This window comes from Pseudorca crassidens, chromosome 6, assembly GCF_039906515.1.
Source record: "Pseudorca crassidens isolate mPseCra1 chromosome 6, mPseCra1.hap1, whole genome shotgun sequence".
In the NCBI taxonomy this organism is placed as follows: Eukaryota; Metazoa; Chordata; class Mammalia; order Artiodactyla; family Delphinidae; genus Pseudorca; species Pseudorca crassidens.
This window is the reverse complement of record NC_090301.1, coordinates 69,845,219-69,873,199: the sequence shown is the minus strand read 5'-3', so window position 1 is coordinate 69,873,199 and position 27,981 is coordinate 69,845,219. Positions and strand designations below refer to the sequence as shown.

The 27,981-nt window shown below is 35.5% G+C and overlaps 1 protein-coding gene and 1 long non-coding RNA gene across 3 annotated transcripts in view; one reads left to right on the top strand and one right to left on the bottom strand.

Annotated features, from left to right (window-relative positions):
• LOC137226601 (uncharacterized) overlaps positions 1-2,865 on the bottom strand; it is a 38,515-nt gene extending 35,650 nt beyond the window's left edge. Inside the window, exon 1 of one of the 2 annotated variants that reach the window (XR_010944422.1) lies at positions 2,810-2,865. This is a non-coding gene — a long non-coding RNA (uncharacterized lncRNA). The other variant, XR_010944423.1, reaches the window with a different exon arrangement.
• The window catches only part of SLC4A10 (solute carrier family 4 member 10), a 312,233-nt gene continuing 285,664 nt past the window's right edge, over positions 1,413-27,981 (top strand). Inside the window, exon 1 of the mRNA XM_067741735.1 lies at positions 1,413-1,649. Coding sequence (XP_067597836.1) covers positions 1,602-1,649 — 48 coding nt within the window. The 5' untranslated portion in view covers positions 1,413-1,601. The remainder of the gene's footprint in view (positions 1,650-27,981) is intronic.

Here is a 27,981-nt window from a genome sequence, read left to right as displayed (position 1 = left end):
AAAACTACAATGAGGTATTACCTCACACCAGTCAGAATGGCCATTGTCAAAAACTCTACAAACAATAAATGCTGGAGAGGGTGTGGAGAAAAGGGAACCCTCTTTCACTGTTGGTGGGAATGTAAATTGATTTAACCACTATGGAGAACAATATGGAGGGTCCTTAAAAATCTACAAATAGAACTACCATATGACCCAGCAATCCCACTACTGGGCACATACCCTGAGAAAACCATAATTCAAAAAGAGTCATGTACCAAAATGTTCATTGCAGCTCTATTTACAATATCCAGGACATGGAAGCAACCTAAGTGTCCATCGACAGATGAATGGGTAAAGAACATGTGGCATATATGTACAATGGAATATTACTCAGCCATAAAAAGAAACGAAATTGAGTTATTTATAGTGAAGTGGATGGACCTAGAGACTGTCATACAGAGTGAAGTAAGTCAGAAAGAGAAAAACTAATATCGTATGCTAACGCATACATATGGAATCTAAAAAAAAAAAAAGGTTCTGATGAACCTGGTGGCAGGACAGGAATAAAAACGCAGATGTAGAGAATGGACTTGAGGACACGGGGAGGGGGAAGGGTAAGCTGGGACGAAGTGAGAGAGTGGCATGGACATATACACACTACCAAATGTAAAACAGATAGCTAGTGGGAAGCAGCCGCATAGCACAGGGAGATCAGCTTGGTGCTTTGTGACCACCTAGAGGGGTGGGATAGGGAGGGTGGGAGGGAGACGCAAGAGGGAGGAGATATGTATACATATAGCTGATTCACTTTGTTATACAGCAGCAACTAACACACCATTGTAAAGCAATTATACTCCAATAAAGAAGTTAAAAAAAAATTCTGTAGTATCTTGATCGTTGCTACTCTCAAAATACTTTTCTTTCCCTGTTATTTTTGCTGCGAAATTGTAGAAAAATATATTTTATTTGTAACAGTGTGTGACTTATCTAAGTTTCTCACAATTAAAATATTGAAAGTATCTGTGTGCCGAATTCTTATTGTCAACAATGACTTAAATGCTGATTTTTTTTTTGTTAGTGCATAGTTCAGTCTCACTAAGACATATCAATTTTGATGTCATCTCATGTGTCTTTAAACACCCCAGGTACTCAGAGCAGTATACCTAGTAAGCCTATTGACGTCATCTTGTTTGAATTTTGTCTCCTATGGGTTTCTGGGAATAAAGTGAATTGTCTCAAAGTGTCAAAATCTGGCTGAGCTGGTTGGAGTCCACGTTGGACTAGTCTATATAAGAGGTTAGCATCTTATGAGAGATTCTTAGTGTCCATCAGACTTGCAGCATTGCAGACTGTACTTTATACAAGTAGCCAGGTGTGGGCAGTGATACCGGGCTTGGGAAATCTCTCTTACCGGCCCAGGGATCCAAAGCGTTCAGTGCAAAACCTGGCCAGCCGCCCCAGTGAGTAGGAGCCATGTGACTCTGGTGAGCTGGAGTGTGCAATTGCCTCCTGCTTCAGAGCTACCTGATCCGAATACTAAGCAGAGCGAGTGCCGGGCTGAGTGTAAGGTACTGAAGACACTGCAGAGAAAGGTGCTTATTCCAGAGGCATTACAAAGCATGGAGATTAAAGACCAGGGAGCCCAAATGGAGCCGCTGCTGCCTACGGTAAGAGACAACCTGCTGTCACGTAGATTAACAGCGTTTGCAGCGAAACCTGTCAGGCAAGTGGTCTGCTAGCCAGGTTCAGCGAGTGTACTTTTGGGGTGGTGGATAGCTCCCACGACATACGGACAGGGGTCTCCTCCCATCTCGGGTGACTGAAATGCATAACGCAAAGCACATGATTTTTTTTCCCCCTTCTCAATATGGATGCACTACCATGATGAAATGTCTCATGTTTGCTGCTGTTTGAAGAGAGGGCTAGGTTTAGCAGCAGGGACAGCTGTGTGTCTCTTTCCCTGTCTGTTACTGCCTGTCTCTCTGTTGGGCTATGCAGTCAAGCCCCTGCAAAGAAGCCCCCTTTTTATCATGTTTCTTCTGTGGTAAATTTCCTCCCCGTGCCTCATCACCCTGACAGTGAGGTAAGGGAATCTGCTGCTGTTGCAGCTCTAGAGATTTAGTCTCTGCAGAAACCAGGGGAAAGGAGAACTGAAGGACCATTTGTGTGTGTGTGTGTGTGTGTGTGTGTGTGTGTGTGTGTGTGTGTGTGTGTGTGTCTGTGTGTGCTGTCAGTTTCTCTCAAAGGGAAATGTTGTCATGGCTCACATACAAAGAAGGTATGTATTTTGGGGGGCAGGCACACAATTCAGTTTTGAATATCTGAAATATTCCTGAACTGTCATTTAGAAATAGCCTGTTTATCTCTGGGTCATAAGCTGCCTCCCTAGATCTAGGGTGAGTTCTTGGGCGAGTAGTTGATTTGCCTCTCCTCTCCACAATCTCTGACTGGCTCACAGACTTTGTAGTTCTTCAGACACATCCTTTCTCAGCCTAGAGCAGCTGATGTTGCTGTATTCATGGAAAAAAAGAAAACAACAACAACAACATTTTCTTGATGCAAAAGAGATGCCACACGCTAGCTTCCAGCCATCTATCAGTGCTGTCACAGCTCAGGACAGCAGAAATCTCCTCCCTGCACCAAACCAGGCCAAGGGGCTGTTCTCAGCTCTCTGTTACTCAGGTTGGTGACCCACCTTGCAGACTAGAGACTGGCGGCAAGGTGTCCGTTTCTGAGTCCATTGCTAGGCTTTGAACACATCTTTCAATCAAATCATTCCCCAGGGGGTGTGAGCAAATTCTGGGCCACAGTATTTTTAGGGCCTTACCTCTCCTGCCGGGCTCAAAATCTGTAAAAGATTCCAGTTCGCGTCCCGGAATTGGCTGTGGCTACTGAGCATGCCCAGTTCTCCTCAGGACGCCAGTCTTGGGCAGGGAGGGAAGCAGGGAGATGAGAATAATGCAGGAGTCACCACCAAGAATGGAGCCTAAATAAAAGGCAGGGGCAGTGTCAGAGAGGGGGAAAAAAGGAAAGCATGCCACTTAGCTTGCCTGCTTAAAAGTAGAGACATTTCTTTACAGATCAAAGTGGAGTTATTTTACAAAAATGAGACTAAAAGATTTGTCTGTATTCCCAAACTTGAATAGAAACATAAATTAGGATTCTGTGGGTACTCAGAATAAAGAGTGTCAAGAATGTCAGAGTATTATTGTACCCTAGATGAGAGAGAGGAACTACATACACAGGAATTGGGGAATGGAGATTTAAGAAAGATTAAGATATAAGAAAAAACTCATTTTTATGGGGAAGGGGTTTGGAAGTTGTCCTAGAAAAGCAGGCTGAAGTCAGTTTGATGTGGCATATGAATTGCCCCTTGTGGGGAATATTTAAAGGGTTTAGGACCAAATGAGGATTAACTGGAAAGATTTAGAAGATGATGACATTATTGGGCTAGATGGGCAATCAGTTTGTGGCTTAAAAGAGTAGAGAAAATACAAGTTTGGCTGGAAAAGAAGGTCTGCAGTAAGTTGGACATTTTTGAAGAGTCAAAAGTGTGCAATTCATGTGGACAATGGCCAGCACAAAATAATTACATAGTTTAATGGCAAGAGAGAATCATGTTAGCAGTTCATTATAAGGAAAATAAACCTGAGAGGCTAGAAAGGTTGTTGAATTAGTGGCTTATTTTTATACTTGTATAGTATTTTCAACTCCCTCAATTGCTTTTATGGCCTTTTTTTTTCCCCTCAAAAAAATCATGTTGAGTAAAGCAGATTTTATTGTCTTAATTTTAAGTATAAGGAATGGAGGCACAGGGAGTTTGAATAACATGTCTAAGTGATGAAGCCAGAACTACAATATAGGTCTTCTAAAACTAGTTCAGAAAAAAAAGCAGTATTTTTTTAACATTGCATTATTAACCAGGCCTATCATAATCAGATCCTCGGCTGGAGTTTCTATGCTTGGAAGAGAAAGGAAGAAATAGTTTAGGGGTCTTTTTTAGAAAATTAATCAGATGACTTTGCAAGTAATAATGTGAAAGGCGCTATGGCATAATATTTTAAAACAAAGTCTTGTAGGTTCCAGCACTGCTGTTTACATGCTGTATAGTCTTGGGTGGGTGATTAAGCCTTAGTTTCTTCAGCTGAAAAATGGGAAGGAGATGGTACTTATCTCTTGTGTTTTGTGATGAGTAAATAAAATAATCTATGGGAAGTAGCTGGTATTTAGTAAGTTCTCAATAAAGTTAGCTGCTATTTTAATTGTTGATGGAAATACAGGCATTGAGATAAATTCTAAGTTTCAGGCTTTTATGAAAGATGGCTTATCAGTACTATTTGCTAAGAAGGAAAAGTGGGGAAATGGAACACTGGAAAACACTGTACAGTGGAGGTGGAAGGTGGGATTAATTATAGCTATGGAAACTTTGTAGTATGGTTGGAAAGCCATTTAGAAAGGCATTAAAAACCAAGATTAGATATGGGGCAGAAGCAGTCAGAGGTAGGTAAATAGAGGAGTAAGAGAGAAATAAAAATTATAAGAATGGATAAGTATGCCAAGTGAGTGAATGTATTAATCCTGACCTAAGTGGTAGGGTGGAATAGATTCCTTTTAAGCCTCCAATGTTTACCTTAATTTAGTATACCTAAGGTACATCTTAAGAGTTTGTGTGAAGGAGGCGCTGACATGTTCCTTTTTCTCTCAGTCCTTTTTAGGGAGCTTTGGAGATTATTTTCTTTTGCTGGACAAGGCCTCATTGCATCTGTAGGCCCTAATCACTCTAAGGGTTAGGACATTCAATTCTTCTAGGCTCAGAGTACAGCCTGGTAGCACCTAACTGTTCTGTCTGAAGCAATGGAACAAGCAAGGTTCAGAAGATTCGTTCACTTATTAAATGCCTGCTGTTGGCCAAACATGTTCTTGGTGATGGGATTACAGCAATGAATAAGACAGAGAAAAGCCCTGTCCACATGGACCTCACAATCTAGCTAATCTAGAGATAGGGGTCCATTTAACTCTTTGAGAGACTGCTATTTTCTCTTCAGATATTTAATCATTGTTATAAGCTCTTTGAGATGGGTATATATGGAGACTATATGTAATAGTAATGATGGTGACATCCTTACATCCTTTAGAACTCAAATATATTTAATTAAAAAAATTTTTGGCAAAAAAAAAAAAAAGAACTCAAATAGTCAGAGAGCATGGCCAGAAAAATAATCACACCTCCAATGTGTCATTTCTTTCTAACCTTGGAATGAGTTGTTTCAGAAGTCTAAACTGGGTATAGATAGAGTACAGTGCATTGCAAGGTGCTTCAAGTGAACGGAGACATGTGGGTGCCGCTCTCAACCCCCTTCTCTATGTAGAGAGGCTGCCACTCTTCCCTTCTCATATCTCATAGGATACATGACACTTGATCATTTGGCTTTCTGTGAAGATACTACTTTCAATCTGTATAGTAAATAGTAGTTAAGTTTTATTTATTGTTAGATAAATGTAAATTAAAGTTCTAATATATTCTTCCACTTGAAACAGTTGTCTCAGATACTCCTTGGGGGTGTGTTGCTCTTATTTAGGAAAAGGGAATAACTAGTATATAATGCATCTATTTTGTACAATCATATATGTTTTGGTCAGAGAAGGACTGTAGCAATCAATTGGAGACTAGATTTTAGACTGACTTCTTAATTTACAGATGATGAAACTGAACATCAAAGAGATAAGGACATGTATTTAAGGGCAGGCACTTATACTAGTTAATGGAAAAGCTTGGTCTAGAGTCCCCATCTTGATTCCCAGTTCATCATTCTTTCCACTGTCCTATTCTAGCATAGAGTAAACAGATGAGTACTGAATTAAAATAATGATGGTAATTAGTCTTTGTGAAGTAGTAATAGGTATTGTCTCAGGCTTGTGCTAAGCACAAATATCTCTAGTCTTTATGATAATCCTGAAAGGTTGCTAATATTATCTAGCCTTGACAGATGAGAAACTGATGCTCAGAGGACTGAATAAGTTACCCAGGTTCACATAGCTAATAAATACTGAGCTAGGATTTAAAAATATTGCACCTAACTAAAAAGTGGCTCGATTCTTTTAAATTAAAGCCAATTAGAAAATAAATAGGAATCACATTATAAAGTGGGCTTTCATATCTACCTCTTCAAAAATGAAAGTACTGTGAAACAAGGTGCTATAAAATGTAAGGCATTGTAGGCCACATATTGCATGATTCCATTTATTGAAATGTCCATAATAGGCAAATTCTTGGAGACTAAAGTAGATTAATGGTTGCCGGGGCTTGGGGTGTAGTGGAGAATTAAGAATGACTGCTAACAGCTATGGGGTTTCTTTTTGGAGTGATGGAAATGCTCTGGAAGTAGATAGTGGTGATGGTCGCACAACATTGTGAAAGTACTAAACACCACTGAATTGTACACTGCAAAATGATCAATTTTATGTAAGAAAAAGTAAGTTATTATTTAGCCATTAGCACTAACGGAGAAAGTTGAGGATCTAAACAATGCTTGTATCATTCATATTTATATAAATCAAGGAAAGGGCAAATAAAATACTCATAAAAGTTAAAAATAACTTCACACACACACACAAACACACACCGAGATAGTCTCTTCCACAGAATTTATTCTCTTTGTGATAATAATGCTGAGGTTGGCCAGGGTTTCAGCAAACTATCTGTAGACCCAGAGGTCTTTTGAAAATGTATCTTCAAATCTGAGTTAATAGAGTGTATGGCACATGTTATGTGTAAGAGAGGAAGAGAACTATTTAACTTGGGTCAAGTTGTTATTTCTTCTCTGAATCACCTTTATAAGTTTCTCTTGATACTCTTTAAACTTTAACATAAGGAAAATTAAGCAACTAAGTTTCTAAGAAGCATTAAAGCTTATTTTGTGTTACTAACATTTTTTAAAGTCATTGTTGGTCTAGCCTCATAAAATATTATGTTACTGTATGGTATAGTAAGTCTAACTACAAAGAAAACATCAATGATTAACATTTTTTTAAACCTTTTAAAAAATTTATTTGTTTTTTATTTTTTGGCTGTATTGGGTCTTCCTTGCTGCACGGCAGCTTTCTCTAGTTGCGGCGAGCGGGGGCGACTCTTCTTTGTGGTGCATGGGCTTCTCATTGTGGTGGCTTCTCTTGTTGCGGAGCACAGGCTCTAGGCACGCGAGCTTTAATAATTGCAGCACACGGGCTCAGTAGTTGTGGCTCACAGGCTTAGTTGCTCCAGGCATATGGGATCTTCCCAGACCAGGGAGCGAACCAGTGTCCCCTGCATTGGCAGGCAGATTCTTAACCACTACACCACCAGGGAAGTCCCAAAATTGTGCCATTTTACAATTAGCTGTATAAGGGTTTTGGTTTTGCACATTTTTTCCAACACTTGGTATTTTCTGGTTTTGTTTTGTTTTTAGTAAATCCATTCTGAGTGTGAAGTATGCTGCTGTGATTTCGATTTGCATTTTCATAGTGACTAATTGTCTTAGTCCATTGGGGTTACTGTTACAAAACACCATAGACTTGGGTGGTTTACTAACAACAGAAATTTATTTGGCACAATTCTGGAGACTGGGAAGTCCAAGACCAAGAATTGGCAGATTTGATACCTGGTGAGAGCCCTTTCCTGGTTCATAGATAGCCATCTTTTAGCATGTTCTCACTGTGGAGGTGGGAAGAGAGCTGTCTGGGCCTCTTTCATAAGGGTACTAATCCCAAAGGCCTTATCTTCTAATACCATCACATTGGAGATTAGGTTTCAACATCTGAATTTTTTGGGAACACAAATACCCAGTCTATAGCACTAACTTTTTATGTGCTTATTAGCCATTTGTATCTCTTCTTTGATGAAATGTCTATTAAATCTTTTGCCCATTTAAAAAATTGGTTATCATCTTCTTGACTTGTAAGAGTTTTTTTAAAAAAATATATTTTGGATAAAGGATTCTTGTCAGAAATATGATTTGCAAATGTGTTCTCACTGTCTGGCCTTGTCTTTTAACTTTCTTAATGGTGACCTTTGAAACACAAAAGTTTTATTAATTTTGATGATGTGCAATTTATTAATTTTTTCTTTTACTGATTGTGCTTTTGGTGTTGAATTTAAGAACTCTGCCTAGACCAAGGTCACAAAATTTTCTTGTATTTTTTTTCTAGAAGTTTTATAGTTTCAGCTCCTACATGTAGATGAATGATCCATTCTGAGTTAATTTTTGTGTATGGTGTGAGATAAGAGTTAAGTCCTCTTTATTGTTTTTGCTTTTTTAAAAAAAATATATAGATATCCAATTGTCCTAGCACCATTTGCTGAAAAGACCACCTTTCTCCGTTGAATTGTCTTGGCAGCTTTGTTGAAATTAAATCGACTATAAAGTTATTTTTTTGGATGCTGAATTCTGTCTGTTCATCTATGTGAATATCCTTACCCTAATACCACACTGTCTGATTATTGAAGCTTTATAGTAAAATTTGAAATCAGGTAGTATAAATCCTTCAACTTTGTTCTTCTTTTTCAAAGTTGTTTTGGCTATTCTAGGTCCTACATTTCCATATAAATTTTAGGGCCCACTTGTTGATTGCTATGAAAAGCCTACAAGGGTCTTAATAGCAACTGATGGCTTTGAATTTATAGATCAATTTGGGGAGAATTACCTTCTTGACAATATTGGGTCTTCCAAACGTATATGTGAACTGTCTCTCCATATATTTAGATCTTTAATTTCTTGTAGTAGTGTTTTCTAGTTTTATTTGTTTTAGTGAGGGCTTCTATGTACTGTATCAAGGATGACACAAAAATTCCTGAGGTGCCATTTGTATAGAAGTTTCTATATTAAGCTTAGGCCCAATTCCAACTCGTTCAGAACTCCAGAGGTTTTCTCAGATGGCAAAAATGGAGTTTAATCTACAGACTCGGTGGGATAGAGTGAGAATGTATAATAGCCAAGGACTCTGTATAGTTTTGATTTAGTGATAAAGTTCTTATATTATCAGTATCATCAAGAATTGCTCATTCATCATGAAAATTATGCTCTAAGGATCTAATAAGCAAGTTTTTAAAGAATTTTCCCATTCCATATTGAATGTGTTAGGTTGCCTGGGTTCCTCCAACGTTTATTTGTACCTCTGCTTCTTCTTGCTTATCCTGCAAAACCAAAATTATTCAGAGAAGGCTATTGCTTCCTAATGACTATTTTCTTCTTTTTAACAATGAGGGTTTGATATCAGAGATGATGACCTAGTCAAATTCCAGAAAGCAAGTGCCATAAAAAGTAGTTAGATATATAACAACTACTGTAAAACACAGCTCTGCTTACGAAGCACATTTAATTATCATGAGATTCATGCTGCTTCTTTCATAAATACAGTGGGGATTTTCTGTTGATATTTAAGCTGCTCTGGTAATAAGCCTCTTCAAACTCTTTTTGATTTTCTCAGACACAAGAATATAGTTTAAAAATGAAAAAGAAATGCAGACAGCAAGACACAGACCTAATATATAATATGATTTGTGATTTGATTACATACTATCCACTTTATGTTTCATTAACATATAACTTCATAGTATAAAGCCTGTAAAAAAATCTGATTTTTATGTAATTTTACAGAGCATCTCTAGTAGATGCAAAATTTTGGTATTTTTCCCCCCCAAACCTTAAAACCTTAAACTCAAAGACCACTTGCATCAGAATCAACAGGAGAACTCATTAAAAACCCAAGTTCTGGGTCTTACTCAAGCTTATAGGCTTAGAATATCAAAGGGGTGGTGCCAATAAACAAACAATTTAAAGAACTCTCTAGGTGATTCTTTTTTTTCTTTTTTTTTTTTTTTTGCGGTACGCGGGCCTCTCACTGTTGTGGCCTCTCCCGCTGCGGAGCACAGGCTCCGGACACGCAGGCTCAGCGGCCATGGCTCACAGGCCCAGCCGCTCCGCGGCATGCGGGATCTTCCCGGACCGGGGCACAAAGCTGTGTCCCCTGCATCGGCAGGTGGACTCTCAACCACTGTGCCACCAGGGAAGCCCCTAGGTGATTCTTATGATCATGAAAGTTTGAGAATCTTTACCTTAAAAAAATAACAAAATAAAAAATTATGTCTTTGAATTATTTTACTTGTGGGAATGCTAGGAGACCAAATTTTGCAATAAAATAAAGTGACCTTTTTTAAAATAAATCGTAATGGATTAGAAAATTAAGTTCTTACTGCCTGTTTTACTCATTTAGCATTTATTACATATTACATATCACTTTGCAATTTATATATGTATACAAAACTATTTTTACTTATATTTAAATACACACATATATAACTTGTTTCCTCAATTAGAGTGCTAGATTCTTAAAAGTAGAGTCTACTTCAGACAATTTTGTGCTGCTCTCACAGAGTCAAGGGCATGGAAAGTCCTTTTTATACATATCATGGGTTATTAGGCAGCAACACTAGTAGACACCAGTTGTCAAGAACTGAAACTCTGAAGTCATACAGTTCTAACTGTTCTAATTAGTGGGTATGCCAACTTTGGCAAGTTGCCTAGCGGTTCAAAGCCTCACTTTCCTTATCTATAAAATAGGGATGATAACAATAATAGCATCTACCTCATGGGTTTGTGAGAATCAGTGAATTCTGTACATATTACCTACATAATTATGAACCCATGCATTTATATATATGTTATACTTTTAGGAGTAATGACAAAAATAATAGCAATTATTGTTATTATTGGCTTAATATTTTTCCTTTTGATTGAAAATAATTACATCAAAGATTTTTATACCTAATATGCATAATTCATTCGATCATTGACTCAATAATGCTTATTCAATAACTTTATTCATCTGACAGTAATAAGATGAATAATAATATAATCTGGTAAGTATATTTTTTCTAATTATAAAATTAATACTTATTTTTTAGGGTAGCTTAGAAAGCATAGAAAAATAAATATAAAAGAAAACATTCATTTTGCTATTTTTTAGCTCTTTATTTTGAGATAATTTTGTACCTAAAGAATAATTGCAAAAACAGTACGAAGAGTTCCTGTATACCTTTTGTCCACCTTGCCATGTTAATATCTTACATAACTATAGTTAGTAATTAAATCCAGGAAATTAACATTGATACAATTCTATTAACTAAACCAAATATCTTTTAGGGTATCACTGGTTTTTCCACTAATGTCCTTTTTCTGTTTCAGGATCCCATTTTGTGTTCAGATATCATGTCTCTTTAATCATCTCCAATTTGTGAGTTACTTAATGTTCCCTTATCTTTCATAACTTTGACACTCTTGAGGTGTACAGTCAGTTTTTTTGTAGATTATCTCTCAATTTGTGCTTGTCTGAAGTTCTCCTAATTAGATTGAGGTTATGCATTTTTTTTGTCAAGAATATGACCAAAATGAAATGAACCCTTCTCAGTGCATCATATCAGGGGATAGATGATATCTTATTTCCGGGGGTATTAACCTTGATTACAGTTGGATTTTCCACTGTAAAGTTAAAAAGTTTCCCTTCGTAATGATATCTTAGGGGAGATACTTTGAGACTATGCAAATATCTTGTTTCTCTTCAAACTTTTGCCTACTAATTTTAGCATTCATCAGTGAATATTTCCTGCTTATTACCTATTTATTACTGTGGTATTTGCTTAATAGTGACTTGTTATTTCTCTCATTCTTTTTGCATTTAGAAATTAGAATTTTTTCCTATAGGGAAGAGCTGTCACTTCTCCATTTATTTATTTATTCAATTGCTTATTTCATATGGACTCAAAGATATTTATTTTATTTCATGGGCCATAACACAATACTCTCAGAATTCACTTTGTTGCTCAAATGGTTTCATCTTTGGGCATTAGGAACTCCTTTCAACTGGCTCTCATCATTTCAATATGCTCCCATTCTTTATTTGAGCACTTTCTTAGTATCTGGGGCCATAATATTTTCCAGGGTCATCTTGTATTTACCCTGCCTCAGCCCTGGAATCAGCTATTTCTTTAAGGAGCTACTAGGCTAAGTTTTGAGGCTATTTATAAATATTGCTAAATTTTTTTTCCAGAAAGATTGTATAACCAGTTTTCACTTTCACTTGAAGTTTCACTAGCGTTTTAAAAACGGTGACAATTCGCCTGGTAAACATTTTACCAACACTTTCTTCTGTGTTCCATTTCTAACTTTGTTTACCATTAGGTAGTGTTTTTCTGTGAAGTAGGTTTCTTTTAAAAATCACAGTTCAGAAGAAACATTGAACTATTTGAAAAATTCCTCAGTTTAGTTCACCTTGCTTAAGGTATTACTGAAATGCTGCATAAGACAATTACTAACATCTCTTTTATACGTGGTTCCCTTGTACAGGGAAGGTATGAGCCTCAAGCCCGTTATTACAGATCAGTACTAGATACCATTTTGGCCATGAGAATTTTCAGTCTTCTTTGAATGAATGAAATGGTTCGTCTACTTCCTCAAAAGCCACAGACATTATTTAAAAAAAATTTTTTTTAAAGAATGAAGTTAAGATCAGTCCAGGGACTTCCCCGGCGGTCCAGTGGTTAAGACTCTGCCTTCCAATGCAGGAGGCGTGGGTTCAATCCCTGGTTGGGGAACTAAGATCCCACATGCCATGGGGTGCGGCCAGAAACATAAAAAAAAAAAAAAGATCAGTCCAATTAATAAGGTGTTACAGTGTCTTATCCTTTTCCTCGGCCTTACTATTAGTCTATGATAGACTAGATATACACACTCAGATTTTATTAGTTGTATTAAGATGATTCTTATGTACAGTACTTTCAATTTTTTCAGTCCTTAAGATGAGACTATCATTCTTATTTGAGCCATTTAGAACCTTTCATGTCATCAAAACCGTGTTGAAGAAGTACTTGAAGATCCTGATAGATGGCAAACTTGACAGAAGTAAAATTTCTAGACCTTCCTATATATTGTTACTTAAATAAAACATGATTTGGACCCTGTGCATAATTCTCTGATTTAATAATTCTTTTTATCTTTATGTGGTTTGAAAAAAAATTAGTTTTTAAAAACTGGGATTAGGATTAATCTATTTTAAATCAAGTAATTTAGTGACAGATATACAACAGTCATTGTTTTATATTTGTCTTGACATTGTGAGTAAGAAAGTACTTTCTATTTAGGTCTTTCTTTAACATAAATTTCCATTATAAATGGTTATCATAAAAGCTAAATAATAACAATTCCTGAATATCAGTTCTCTTAGCCTGATATTAGAAGCTGTTTAGATACCAGTGCCAGTCTAATAAAAGAAGTTGGAATCTCCAGTACAGACCATTTCTGTAATGTAAGGTAACAAAATATTTTTCCAAATCTTTATAAGGACAAAAATGCAGAAATGGTGAACTTAGTATTGACTTTGTCCATTCAAAAATCGGTGATGCTTTCTCGTAATTCAGGGAATTCTAACCATAGTATATTCACTTAAAACATATTGAGTCAGCCTTGAACCCAGCTTTAAAAAGATCAGCCTTTCACAAACTTGATTTTAGTAGCTTATAATTTCACTTGTTCCCTTTTATGATTTAAAAATGTTATTTCACTTGCTTTCACATCCTAAACTTCACTATCTCTCTTAGCTATATAATTCAGTACTCCTAGTCTTTCTCATCTAAACAGATTTCTCCCATTTTTGTAGATGGTTGCATGGTCTGGCATAGGACAAAATGGGCTTATGCCTTTGATTCCCTAGAATAGTGATATATCTTGATTCAAAGTATCTAGTTAGCTCAATAGTTCTCTTGATTTCAAATAGACCAAATATTTTCGAATGAATTCTACTACCTAATTTAATGGTTGCATTGAAGCTTTTGACATTAGAATCAGTTTTTCTTGGAAAAATATACTTTCCTGATGTTTTTCTTGGGTCAGAAGATATCTTGAAGAGGGAATTGAAAGCTTTCAAAAGTTTATTGAATCTCAGATTCTTCCATAAAATAATAATTTGATGATGATGTTTCAATAATTTATAGATGCATGTTTATATTTATCTTAAAAGTACCTGCATAGGGCTTCCCTGGTGGCGCAGTGGTTGAGAGTTCGCCTGCCAATGCAGGGAACACGGGTTCGTGCCCCGGTCCGGGAAGATCCCACATGCCGCGGAGCGGCTGGGCCCGTGAGCCATGGGCGATGAGCCTGTGCGTCCGGAGCACAACGGGAGAGGCCACAACAGTGAGAGGCCCACGTACAGCAAAAAAAAAAAAGAAAAAAGAAAAAAAAAAAAGTACCTGCATATATAGAAAGCAAGAAGCAAGAGCACTTGACAAAATGTAATTGAACTTTAATACAAGCGTTAATATATAAATAGTTCATATTGTTTAATCTGAAATTTCAATCAATTAATTTACATTAATTACATTTATAGTAGCCCTTATATTGGGTAAGAATGGAGGGGGTAACGAAGTAGCTTTACTGTCTTTTAAGAAATGCAGCAAGGATTCTACTTCCTCAGGGAGGTATCATGAAATGTTCCAATCATGGGCTTAAGAAATATTTTGCACTGCTTTGATCATGATGTCTTTGTGCAGGTGATCTATGATAAAGGGAGAATAAGATCAGACAAATAAATAAGGCTCAAAGATAATTAAAATGATCTTTTTAAGTCAATAGTTTCAGTGTTCTGTGTTCTTTTATGAGATGGTCAGTCAGGTGCGGCCACAAGAAGAAACAGAGTAGAGGCTGAGGAAAATAAAATTTTCCATCCTTATCCAGTATTTTTCAAAGAAAAACAAACACACAAACTGAAAAAAACAAAGACAAAAACAACACTTGTTAAAACATTTTGAGGACTTTCTGGACTACAATTTGGAATGACCATAAGGTTAGATTAAAATTAAATATGGATGGATCTTAATCCATCTAACGCTTCACAATAAGTGATTAGGCATGAGAGAGTAGAGACCATTTGATTTTCAGAGGTAATAATTTAATAATCAGGAGCAATCGAGGAGGACATTATGCTAAGTGAAATAAACCAGACGCAGAAAGACAAATACTGCATGATCTCACTTATATGTGGAATCTGAAATAGTCACATAGAAGCAGAGAATAGGAGAGTGATTACCAGGGTTTGGGGAGAAAGGGAAATGGGGAGGTGTTGGTCAAAGGGTACAGAATTTCAGTTACGGAGAATAAATACTTTCTGGAGATCTACTGTAAAAAAAAGTGAACAGAATATATAAACATAATAAGGTGGGAGCACTTTTATACAAATTTTGTCAATATTGAACAAAAGATATGATGATTGAAACTATATGTCAATTGATCAAGTACTGATAAATATATCAAGCCAAATTATGTATGTGTCTGGAACAATATGATTACAAGTGACACAACAAAATAATGAGATAAAGAAAGATTATTAAATAAATGATGCTAGGACACTTCACTATTTTGGAAATTAAGTTCAGATTCTTATTTTTACTTACTTCTGACTAAATTCCAGATTAAACATTGTAGAAATAGGTGTGTTGATCTATGTATCTCTTTGGGCTATCAAGCTGTTTAAACATTAAAGAAACAGAAGATATATACATATCTATATCGTGTCTGTCTATTGAAGCAATTGAGAATTGGAAGGGACTTTTATCTCTAAAAATAGAGTTTTGTTCTATGTTTTATGGTCAGTCAGTTGTGGAAGAGATATAGGAGAGGCTTAGGAAAACCATGTATATTATACTCACAGGCCGTAGAGAGGGACTTGCTGCATGTTATCCAGGGTCAAGGGGAAGCACCAGGTTTTAGTCAAGTGGCAGAAGACAAGAGCAAGGAAAAAGTTGAGGCCAGAGCCTTTATTGGGGTTTCTGCAGGAAAGACAAGTCAGGGTAAGCAGTTTAGAACTGTCCAGTTTGAATACTTCTGGCAGGCTTTGGCTATAGGGGTGGTCTCTAGTTGTCTGGTTACCTGTCCCTAGGATGATATAGGACAAGAGAAATATTGGCTTGGCTGTGTGAGTTAGATAAGGAGGAAGTTGAGGGTATAGACTTGGGATTGGTTGGTTGCATACGAAAGTCATGTTTCATATGTTCTTAAGTTCTTAATTTTCTTTAGAATTTAGCTAGCCCTGGAAGGAGCAGTCTTTCCCTGGGTCTGTAAGGTACAAACAATACAGAAACTAAAGTTACCATAATTGGTTCTGTGATGAACGGATGTCAAATAGATAAATGCAGAATCTAAGAAAACACAGAACAAATGGATATCCTGTATTAATCTATAAATTCTCTTTAAAAATAAAATTAAAAAAGTACCTGTCAGGCCAGGTGTGACCAACCCACTTTATCTACTGATACATCCATTTGTGGGAAGGATTTTGGGAATTCCCCCAATAAGTTTTTTTCTCTTGGTTTTATATGCTCCAATGAAACTATGGACTTTGATGGAAATTTTAGTAAAAATTGCAGATATATCAGTAATATTTTTTTATATTACATAATCTCGTGATAGTTGCCCATAGCTAATGTACGTGTGTGTATATGTATGTATGCATACGTATATATAACATCAACAAAGAGAAATATATAGGAAAGACAACGTATAATTCTCATTAGCCTCACACTGATTTTTCTCCCTACCCTTTCACAAGTGGATTAGTGATTATTTAATGTTGATCTGACTTTCTAATTACATATTCCTTTCTGATAAGCCATTACAGTGGTTTTATATTACGTGAGTAAAGATACAGGAGTTCACCTTTGATTATTTTGGATAAAGCCTGCATAAGAAAACACATTGTATTGTTTGGACTTTGATATATTTTCAAGAAGCTAAGATTTTTTTAAAAAATGTAATACTCCCAAAGAATTTAGTGTTGGCTGAACATTCAAAATGAAAACCAAGTAAAGGAATTTTACGTAAGTCTGAGGGCCAGTTAAAATAAAGATCAATGAACATTTGTCAATGCTGAGAATGTGTTTGGAAACTTTTTGAATCTTGTTCATTTTTGTTCACCTGAATTATATACAAAAATCCATTTAATATTAATAAGCATTTACCTATGGATGAGGGAAAGAGACTAAGGAAAAGATTCATTACAGACAACTCTGCTGCACGTGACTGTTCTATGAATTAAATCAAGCTTTTAAAAAAGTTTGACAGAAGCTTACATTACCACTGAATGTAATAGTTAACTAACTACATACAAAATTTAATAATTGCCCAAAGTTTTCTTTGACAGTTTTAGCTTCTAGTGCTAGTGACAGGTTTTTTTTTTGAAAGTCCGTGGTATTCTGTGATCTATTTATAATGAAGCTAAACAGATAAACTGATTAAATTTCCATAAGAAACAGGTTCAGAATCAGGGTGGCAATGCATAAAAGTAAAATATGGTTATGGCTCATAATTAAAATGACTCTCTGTTTAGACCCCTTGGCTTAAGCCCATTGAAGACTAGCTACACTTATTTTTGATAGTCTTCAATTTGAGCAGTTAAAATTTGTTTAAAAAATTCCTTTAAACCAAATTGACTCTTAGGATGCAAAAATTTCTCTACAACTCGTTTTTGCCAGCTTAAATTTGGCATCACAAATATATGGGAACTATTTTGATGCCATGAAGCAAAAAACATCAGACTAAATTAATAATTTTCATAATGTAATTCCAGATAGTGTGGAAGTCTTTATAGCTACACATTAGAGCTCAGATTCATTCTTGTACAGACCACTAACTGATTTGGAATTTCTATGTGGGAATCAAAAGAGATTGAGGACATGTTTCCAGATGTCTAAATAAGTAAATATATATTTTGTAATCAGCACTGCTGATAATGCTCTAAAATTTTAACCAGGATTTCTCCCTTGTAAATTAAATTAGTTGTGTCAAAATTGGACATAACCTATGCCACAGACATTTTTATCCTTGATATATTGACAAAAGCTTATGGAAAGCCTAGCTACCATGATATAAAAACATTTCACATTTGTTGAAATCCTTCCTTTTGTCTAGTTTTTATATATATTATTTCTGGAATTTTCATTATCTTTGGTAAGCAGAATTTTATGACAGCATAATTTCTAACTTTTTCCTCATTTATTCATAATTCTAAAATAGGTACTATTCTTATAGGGTTGCATATCTTTTATGCTCAAAAATTTTAGAACAGACTTTTAAAAATTCATTCTTTTTCTGTAACAATTATACAGAATCTTATTAATTGAAGACTATTAACAAAATCTACTGTGGTTGTTCTCTCATTTGGAGAAATCAAATTACCCTGATTTAACTGGTTCCTTAAATGTCCTTGTAACCAAGTAGTAAGCAATATTTACATGACTATCATGTTTAATAGTGTTGTAATTCTTCAAACAATTGAACAAAATAATTTCAGGTATTTTAACATCTGTCAGGGCGATTGTCAAGGAACATACTTATTTTCATGTCCAAATTAGAGGTGATTAAACCATGAAGAATTTGAAATATTAATTGATAATCAAGAAGATATGTCCAAATCAACATACAAGTCTTATTTTTATGTACATGATTGTAAAGTAAATTTTTGATGTTGTGTTTGATCAATATTTTAGAGCATTTAACACAAAGTAATTTGTATTTTTCAACTAGTATAGACATCCACCAAAATTTGAAATTAATTTCAAAACCAACTTAGAGTAAATGTATAAATTATTTTGTCTAAGAAAAATCCTCTTGGAATATATCTAAGCACAACATAACTATGGGAGTGATTAGTTATATAATATGTTCCTATTAGAGAAAAAAGGAAACCTACGTTGATTGAGCTAAAATGAAAGTATTAGTATGACATTATTGAAATTTATAATAATTCTCTTGAAAACTTGTTCTTTTTCTAGATTCAGTTTCTTTAAAATTAGAATATAGGTAATTTCTCTTTCTGGATTTTATACATTACAAAACTTCTTTCCATTATCCAGGTGGCATATAGAGCAAACAGTTTGGGTTAGAGAGGTAGGTCTAGTGTCATGGGCCAGTTCTTCACTAAGAGCACTTGTGGCAGAGCGATGATACCAATCCAATCAAAGAGCATGATGACGGGTTTTTAAAAGCTCTCCAAAAGTTCTTGTGCTAGTATAGCATCTATGCATTTTTCAAAATATTATTGTATCTATAATCTCATTTCTCTCTCCTCCCCACAATCTCTATGAGGTTAGTAGAGCAGGTAGCATTATTTTCCAGAAAATATAATCAAATTCAATCTCAGGTGGGCATTTGACCATCATGCAATAAGTTAGTGGCAAAAGCAGGACTAGAATTCAGATGGCTTAAATCTTAACTTGGTCAATTTTCTGTTACTCTGTGAAATGGCAGAATTCCCTTATAATTTCCTCAGGTGAAGCTGCAAGTTTATTTTCCAAAACAGTTTTCTTCTGTAGTACCTCACTCACTAATTCACTAATTCATTCAGATATTTATTGAAGACATATGGTGTGTACCATTGAATGGTAAGGACTTGGCTCAGCTGATTTCAGTTTTCCATTAAGCTTGGTACTTCCTTGGTAAGAACTTTGAAGGGATGATTGTGATATTTATTGGAGTACTGTTATTGCTGAGACTCTAATAATTGATAAGTAGGACTAAAATGTTCTTAAAAACAAGAAATTCCTAAAGCTTCAAAAATTAATGTAATTTCCTTTAAAAAATATAGAGGCTAAGATTTCAGTTGATCACCACCCTGAATGCTTGTCCCCCTCCATTCTTCACAGAATTAACCTCTGTTTTCAGTTTGGTGAGTATGCTTCCAGACATGGCATGTACCCATAGATAATATATGACATTGTGAGTGTTTCTAAAAATGGCATCATACTCTTGCTTTGTAAACTGCTTTTTTAAAATTTAAGCAGTATGTTTTGGAAATCTATACATGTTAGATAATTGATCTACTACATTGTTTATCTGTTGCATATTTCATAGTCTAGGTAACCATTTCCTATTATGGGCATACAGGTTGTTTTCAATTTATCTTCCCTTTATAAACAATGCCACAGTAAAATCTTTATATATGTACTCTAGAGTACATGTACTCTAGAGTAGATATGGAGATGCCTGATAGCATTAAAATTTTTAACAGATGCTGAGAAAATTACCCTCCAAATTGGCTGATCCAATTCTTAGGTAGACTTTGAAATTTTTTTGTTAACCCATACCTTCTCCCAAATGCGATATTGTATAAAAAGTTGTTTTTTGCTAAGCTAATGGATGAAAAACAATTTGTGATAAAGTAAAATATTTTCATTTCCTTAGAATATTTTTATCCAGCCTATGAGATTTTTTGTTAACCCTCACCTTCTTTCAAACATGATATTATAAAAAAATTATTTTGCCAATCTAATGGATAAAAAACAATACCTGATTATTTAAAAAATATTTCCTTTGAATATATTCTCAAGTTTATTGTCCATTTCTTCTTCTATGAATTACCTATTCATATTGTTTGTCCACTTAAAAAAAGACTATCTTCTGTCACTGTTTGCAGATGACATGATACTATACATAGAGAATCCTAAAGATGCTACCAGAAAACTACTAGAGCTAATCAATGAATTTGGTAAAGCAGCAGGATACAAAATTAATGCACAGAAATCTCTTCCATTACTATACACTAATGATGAAAAATCTGAAAGAGAAATTAAGGAAACAATTCCATTTACCATTGCAACAAAAAGAATGAAATACCTAGGAAGAAACCGACGTAAGGAGACAAAAGACCTGTATGCAGAAAACTATAAGACACTGATGAAACAAATTAAAGGTGATACAAATAGATGGAGAGATATACCATGTTCTTGGATGGAAGAATCAACATTGTGAAAATGACTATACTACTCAAAGCAATCTACAGATTCAATGCAATCCCTATCAAACTACCAGTAGCATTTTTCACAGAACTAGAACAAAAAATTTCACAATTTATATGGAAACACAAAAGACCCTGAATAGCCAAAGCAACCTTGAGAAAGAAAAACGGAGCTGGAGGAATCGGGCTCCCTGACTTCAGACTATACTACAAAGCTACAGTAATCAAGACAGTATGGTACGGGCACAAAAACAGAAATATAGATCAATGGAATAGGATGGAAAGCCCAGAGGTAAACCCACGCACATATGGTCACTTTATCTTTGATAAAGGAGGCAAGAATATACAGTGGAGAAAAGACAGCCCCTTCAATAAGTGGTGTTGGGAAAACTGGACAGCTACATGTAAAAGAATGAAATTAGCACACTTCCTAACACCGTACACAAAAATAAACTCAAAATGGATTAAAGACCTAAATGTAAGGCCAGACTGTCAAACTCTTAGAGGAAAACATGGGCAGAACACTCTATGACATAAATCACAACAAGATCCTTTTTGACCTACCTCCCAGGGAAATGGAAATAAAAACAAAAATAAACAAATAGGCGGGCTTCCCTGGTGGCGCAGTGGTTGAGAGTCCGCCTGCCGATGCAGGGGACACAGGTTCGTGCCCTGGTCTGGGAAGATCCCACATGCTGTGGAGCGGCTGTGCCCGTGAGCCATGGCCACTGAGCCTGCGCGTCCGGGGCCTGTGCTCCACAATGGGAGAGGCCACAACAGTGAGAGGCCCGCGTACCACAAAAATAAATAAATAAATAAACAAATAGGACCTAATGAAACTTAAAAGCTTTTGCACAGCAAAGGAAACCATAAACAAGACCAAAAGACAACCCTCAGAATGGGAGAAAATATATGCAAATGAAGCAACTGACAAAGGATTAATCTCCAAAATTTACAAGCAGCTCAGTATCAAAAAAACAAACAACCCAATCCAAAAAAGGGCAGAAGACCTAAATAGACATTTCTCCAAAGAAGATATACAGATTGCCAACAAACACATGAAAGGACGCTCAACATGACTAATCATTAGAGAAATGCAAATCAAAACTACAATGAGGGGCTTCCTTGGTAGCGCAGTGGTTGAGAATCCTCCTGCCGATGCAGGGGACACAGGTTCGTGCCCTGGTCTGGGAAGATCCCACATGCCGCGGAGCGGCTAGGCCCGTGAGTCATGGCCGCTGAGCCTGCAGCATCCAGAGCCTGTGCTCCGCAACGGGAGAGGCCACAACAGTGAGAGGCCCGTGTACCAAAAAAAAAGCAAAAAAACTACAGTAAGGTATCACCTCACACCAATCAGAATGTCCATCATCAAATAATCTACAAACAATAAATGCTGGAGAGGGTGTGGAGAAAAGGGAACCCTCTTGCACTGTTGGTGGGAATGTAAATTGATATAGCCACTATGGAGAATGGTATGGAGGTTCCTTAAAAAACTAGAAATAGAACTACCATACGACCCAGAAATCCCATTACTGGGCATATACCGTGAGAAAACCATAATTCAAAAAGAGTCATGTACCAAAATGTTCATTGCAGCTCTATTTACAATAGCCAGGACATGGAAGCAACCTAAGTGTCCATCGACAGATGAATGGATGCACAACATGTGGCCCATATATACAGTGGAATATCACTCAGCCATAAAAAGAAACATACAGAGTGAAGTAAGTCAGAAAGAGAAAAACAAATACCATATGCTAACACATATATATGGAATCAAAAAAAAAAAAAAAGTCATGAGGTACCTAGGGGCAGGACAGGAATAAAGACGCATACCTACTAGAGAATGGACTTGAGGACATGGGGAGGGGAGAGGGTAAGCTGGGACAAAGTGAGAGAGTGGCATGGACATATATACACTACTAAATGTAAAACCGATAGTTAGTGGGAAGCAGCTGCGTAGCGCAAGGAGATCAACTCGGTGCTTTGTGACCACCTAGAGGGGTGGGATAGGGAGGGTCAGAGGTGGGGGGAGACACAAGAGGGAAGAGACATGGGGATATATGTATATGTATAGCTGATTCACTTTGTTATAAAGCAGAAACTAACACACCATTGTAAAGCAATTATACTCCAATAAAGATGTTAAGAAAAAAAGCCTATTTTTTTAATGTAGATTTTTATAGAATTCTTATGGAGTCTAATATTTGTCTGTTAATTACATTATACATTTTATTTTTCAGGTTTTGCCTGTTTATTTGTGGTATTCTTTCCATAGAAGTGTTTCATTGTGAGGTAGTCAAATTGATTAATCTTTTCATGTGTCAACTTTTTCTTTTTGTATTTTACTGAAGTTCATAAGTATATTTTCCTCTATATATATTATTTAAAATTAGTTTTTGATCTTTAACTTAAGTAGACTTTTTTGGTAGTGATTCAAAACCTAATGAATTTTAAAAAGTAGCCATTTTATTTTGGAATAAATTGAGATTTATAGGAAAGATGCAGAGATGCGGGGTCCCCATATACCCTTTACCCAGTTTCCTCTAATATTAACATCGTAAGTGGTACATTTGTCAAAACTAATAAATTAACATCGGCATATTCATTTCAACTATACTTCAAACTCTATTCAAGTTTCACCATTTTATCCACTTATGCTCTTTTTCTGTTCTGGGATCTCATCCAGGATACCACATTGCATTTACTATTCATGTCTCCTTAGTCTCTTCTGTCTGTGATAGTTTCTCTCTTTCCTCATTTTTCATGACCTTGATAGTTTTGAAGAAAATTAAACACGTATTTTCTAGAATGCCCTTCAGTTTGCTTTGTCTGATGTTTTTCTTGTAATTAGACTGAGGTTATGTGGTTTTGGGAACGTTACCACAGAAGTGAAGTGCTTTTCTCATTACATCATACAGGTGGTACATGATATCAACTTGAGTTATCACTGTTGATGTTAACCTTGATCACTTGATTAAAGTAATGTCTGCCAGGTTTTCTTCATTGTAAAGTTACTGCCTTATTCTTTCCATACTCTATTCTTTGGAAGCAAGTCATTAAGTCCAGTCCACATTCAAGGAGAGAGGAAGTTCTACCCTCTGGAAGGGAGTAAGTATTTACATACATTACTTGAAATTCTTCTGTAAGAAAGATTTATCCTTCTCTCCCATTTATCTACTTATCCAATCATTTATTTATATCAATATGGACTCACGCATAGTTATTTTATTCATTGGATTATAATCCAATACTATGTTATTTATTTTTTTGTGCAAATTGTTCCAGCTTTGGCTATTGGGAATTTTCAGTTTGGCACCTAATAACTATTTTTTATTGTTCTTTTGAGGGATCATGTTGAATTAAAGGGAAAAGACATATACATGGCATGGATTAAAAAAACTCAAAAGTAATAACATAAACAAATATACTTATTTTTCCAACATATTGACCTTTTGCTTTGAAAATACCTAGGACTTAAAGTGATATAGGGCATTTCATTTCTCATGGTTCTTTTGTATTTTGATGCCTCTTTATACAGTTGTTTCAACTTATTACTGTCTAATTATATTTTAGTGGCAGAGTATTAAATAGTGAATGACTTGTCCACTATATATAAAGGTGGGTAAATTAAATTTAAAATATTGGGTTTCCCTGGTGGCGCGGTGGTTGAGAGTCCGCCTGGCGATGCAGGGGACACGGTTTCGTGCCCTGGTCCAGGAAGATCCCACATGCCGCGGAGCGTCTAGGCCCGTGAGCCACGGCCGCTGAGCCTGCGCGTCCGGAGCCTGTGCTCTGCAATGGGAAAGGCCACAGCAGTGAGAAGCCCGCGTAATGTAAAAAAAAAAAAAAAAAATTTAAAATATTCACAAACAAGAAATATAGGAAACAATTTTGCCTATCAATTGCAAAATGTTGTTTTTAAATAAGTGAAGTGTAGAATATATTAAAACAAAACTGACCACTACTCAACAATTACTTATTAAGAATTTTTTGAAAATGTCTTATCTTTGAAACTGCCTTCTAATAATAATTATAAAATAAGAGTATAACACATAAAATTAAATAACATATTTTTACACAAAAGTGGTGACTTTACTGTTTGGTGCATGAGTCACCTGTCATTCAAAAATTCCTAACTTGATGCTAATATTCAAGCCAATAGAACTTAGACCTGAGAATTAGAACATGCTTTTGTAAGAATTTTTTTTTTTTTAATTACCTGAATTGTATATTTTTTATTTATTTATTTTTGGCTGTGTTGGGTCTTTGTTTCTGTGCGAGGGCTTTCTCTAGTTGTGGCAAGCGGGGGCCACTCTTCATCGCGGTGCGCAGGCCTCTCACTATCGCAGCCTCTCTTGTTGCGGAGCACAGGCTTCAGACGCGCAGGCTCAGTAGTTGTGGCTCACGGGCCTAGTTGCTCCGTGGCATGTGGGATCCTCCCAGACCAGGGCTCGAACCCGTGTCCCCTGCATTAGCAGGCAGATTCTCAACCACTGCGCCACCTGGGAAGCCCTGTAAGAATTTTTTAAAAATATAATTTGCTTTATAAATATATTGTGAAATGCATACGTATTCTTAGTTAATATGGGTGTCTATTTAGTTTCATATGATGAAAACCAAAACTCATTTAAAATAAAAATTGAGAATGGTATGGGCTTAAAAATTGGTAACCTGAACATGAAAAATACATATAGTGTGATCAAATTTACAAAGATTTATAATATTCTGGATTCTAAGATATAACATTTCACATGATATTCAAGAAGTATTTGATGATTTCTCTTTCTACTTCAAACAGTAAATCTATCATTATTAAATGTTATCTAATAAGTGTTGCAAGCTATAGTAATAAAAACAACAATAAATTTGAAGCATATAGAGTTAATGATGTTACCCTCTGAATATTTTTTGTTATTAATTAATCTATATGGTCACTGGGTGGGAAGATAAAGGACTCTGTTTTAGCTTACTCTGAACCTCAGTTTATCTATCTGAAAAATAGAGATCTAATAACAACTATTTTGCATGGGTTTTGTAGGTATTAATGAGCTAATGTATTAGAAACATCTGGCATTAAGCCTGGCACATAAAAATAGATCCACAAATGTTAATTCCTTCCTTTTCTGCTATACCATACAAAATTTATAAAAATAAAATATTTTATAGTCTGTTGATCCAGATGTTTTTGAGAGTTAAGCTATTAGTTGAGTAAAGTTATTTATAATATATTGCTTATATTTGATCTATTTAGATCACTATGGATACTTACAATGAATCAATAAAAACAAAAATTTTATAGACGTTATTATTTTTTTTTTACAATGGGGCAGATGTTCATAATTGGCTGGGAACATGTTTTATCAAGAAATTATAACAACCACTTTTTGTTAAATAAGATATTGCCAACTAAAGAATGTCACTCACCATCCAGCTCTACAAGGATTAGGTCATTAGCCACTGCAGGAGCTGACCTTTAACACGCCCTGAAAGGAGTTTAGGGTGGAGATCAGGGATGAGGCACTCTGTGCTCTGGGAAAAGCTGGCAGAACAGGCATTTAGATCGTTAGATATTTTCGGGAGAAAATTTTATGAACCCAATTTCTTATGTCTTATCATAACTAGAAAAACTCAGTAATGGAGATATCTGCTCCTCATGACTAGCAGCAAACTTCTACTGAGATGTGTGCTTGACTGCACGTATTCCCTTCACCAAAATCATATATGCACTGACCTCCCCCACTGCCTCTTTGGAGCAGTTCCTCAGAGAAACAGCCTAAATGAAAGGCTGTCTCCCAGGCTATAGTCCTCAGTAAGCCCCAAATAAAACTGAACTCATAGCTCTCATGTTGTGTGTTTTATTTTTTTCCTCAGTTGACAATATGAAGATAGGCATTTATGGTAGATTTGATAAATTTATTAAAGCGCTTTCTGTTATTAGGAGATTATTACCATGGAAAGCAAATAAGATATTTGCATGAAATTAAAGAGCAAGCTTAAAAAACTAAAATAGGAAATTATAATAGACATGGGACCAAGATGCAATCCTCTGGGCAATGACAGTAGATGACAGAGTATTTTACTTGTTAATAACATTCCTTTTTTTTTTTTTCTATTTATGGTGAGCTCATGCCATAATTATATTTTTTCTTTCCCTGCAAGCAATGTGTGGCTTTTAGATGTTAACTGACTTGTTAGTTTAGGAGATGGTCACTGTCCTCAACATATGTTTACATTTCTTTTAGGTTATCTGATTTGTTGACATATAATTATTTATAGTAGTGTCTTATGATCCTATGTATTTATGTAGTATCAGTTGTAATGTCTGTTGTTTTATTTCTGATTTTTTTTGAGTCTTCTCTTTTTTTCTTAGTCTATCTAAAGTTTTGTCAATTTGTTTATCTTTTCAAAAAGCCAGCTGTTAGTATTGTTGATCTTTTCTGTTGTTTTTCAGTTTTCAACATATGTTTACAGATTCCTTTACCATCTCTGCAACTAAGAATTTACAGTTCTTAGCTGTTTGCTCTTTTTTTCTTATTCAAAGTCAACTGGGCTTCTTAAATCTGTGACTTGATGCTTTTCATTAGCTTTGGGAAATTCTTAGCACTTATATTTTTGAATATTGCCTCTCTTATTTTTATCTCTTGTCCTCCTGGAATTTCAGTTCAATTTAAGTTAGACCATCTCCATATCTTTGATATCTCTTACTCTTTCTCTTGTATTTTCTATAGATTGCCTCTTTCTTCTTCTTTTTTTTCTAGATATTTTCTTCTGACCTATCTCTCAGTCACTGAGGTCTTAGTTTCATTTATGATAGGTTTTAGTTCTATATTTAGTTCTTTCTAGTTGATTCTTTCATAAAAATGCAATGCTCCTTTTTATAGTTTTAGTTCCTTGCTGAAAAGGATTTTTTTAAACTTTATTTAAAGGATTTTACAGTTATCAGTGGGAGGGTTGGTTTGAATTACCTAGTCTACTATTACCAGAAGTGCAAGTCCCTCTGTAAGGTCTGTATACATTGAAATTGAAAATATATCTGTAGGTCGTTCTTTGCAGGAAAATATGGACATAGAATTACAATTTTATTCTATATTGAAAATTAAAAACAAGTACCCATGACTGTTTTTTGCTACTTGTTTGCCAGTCCTACTTGAGATCTAATCTTACTCAGAATGTCTGAGTAGATGA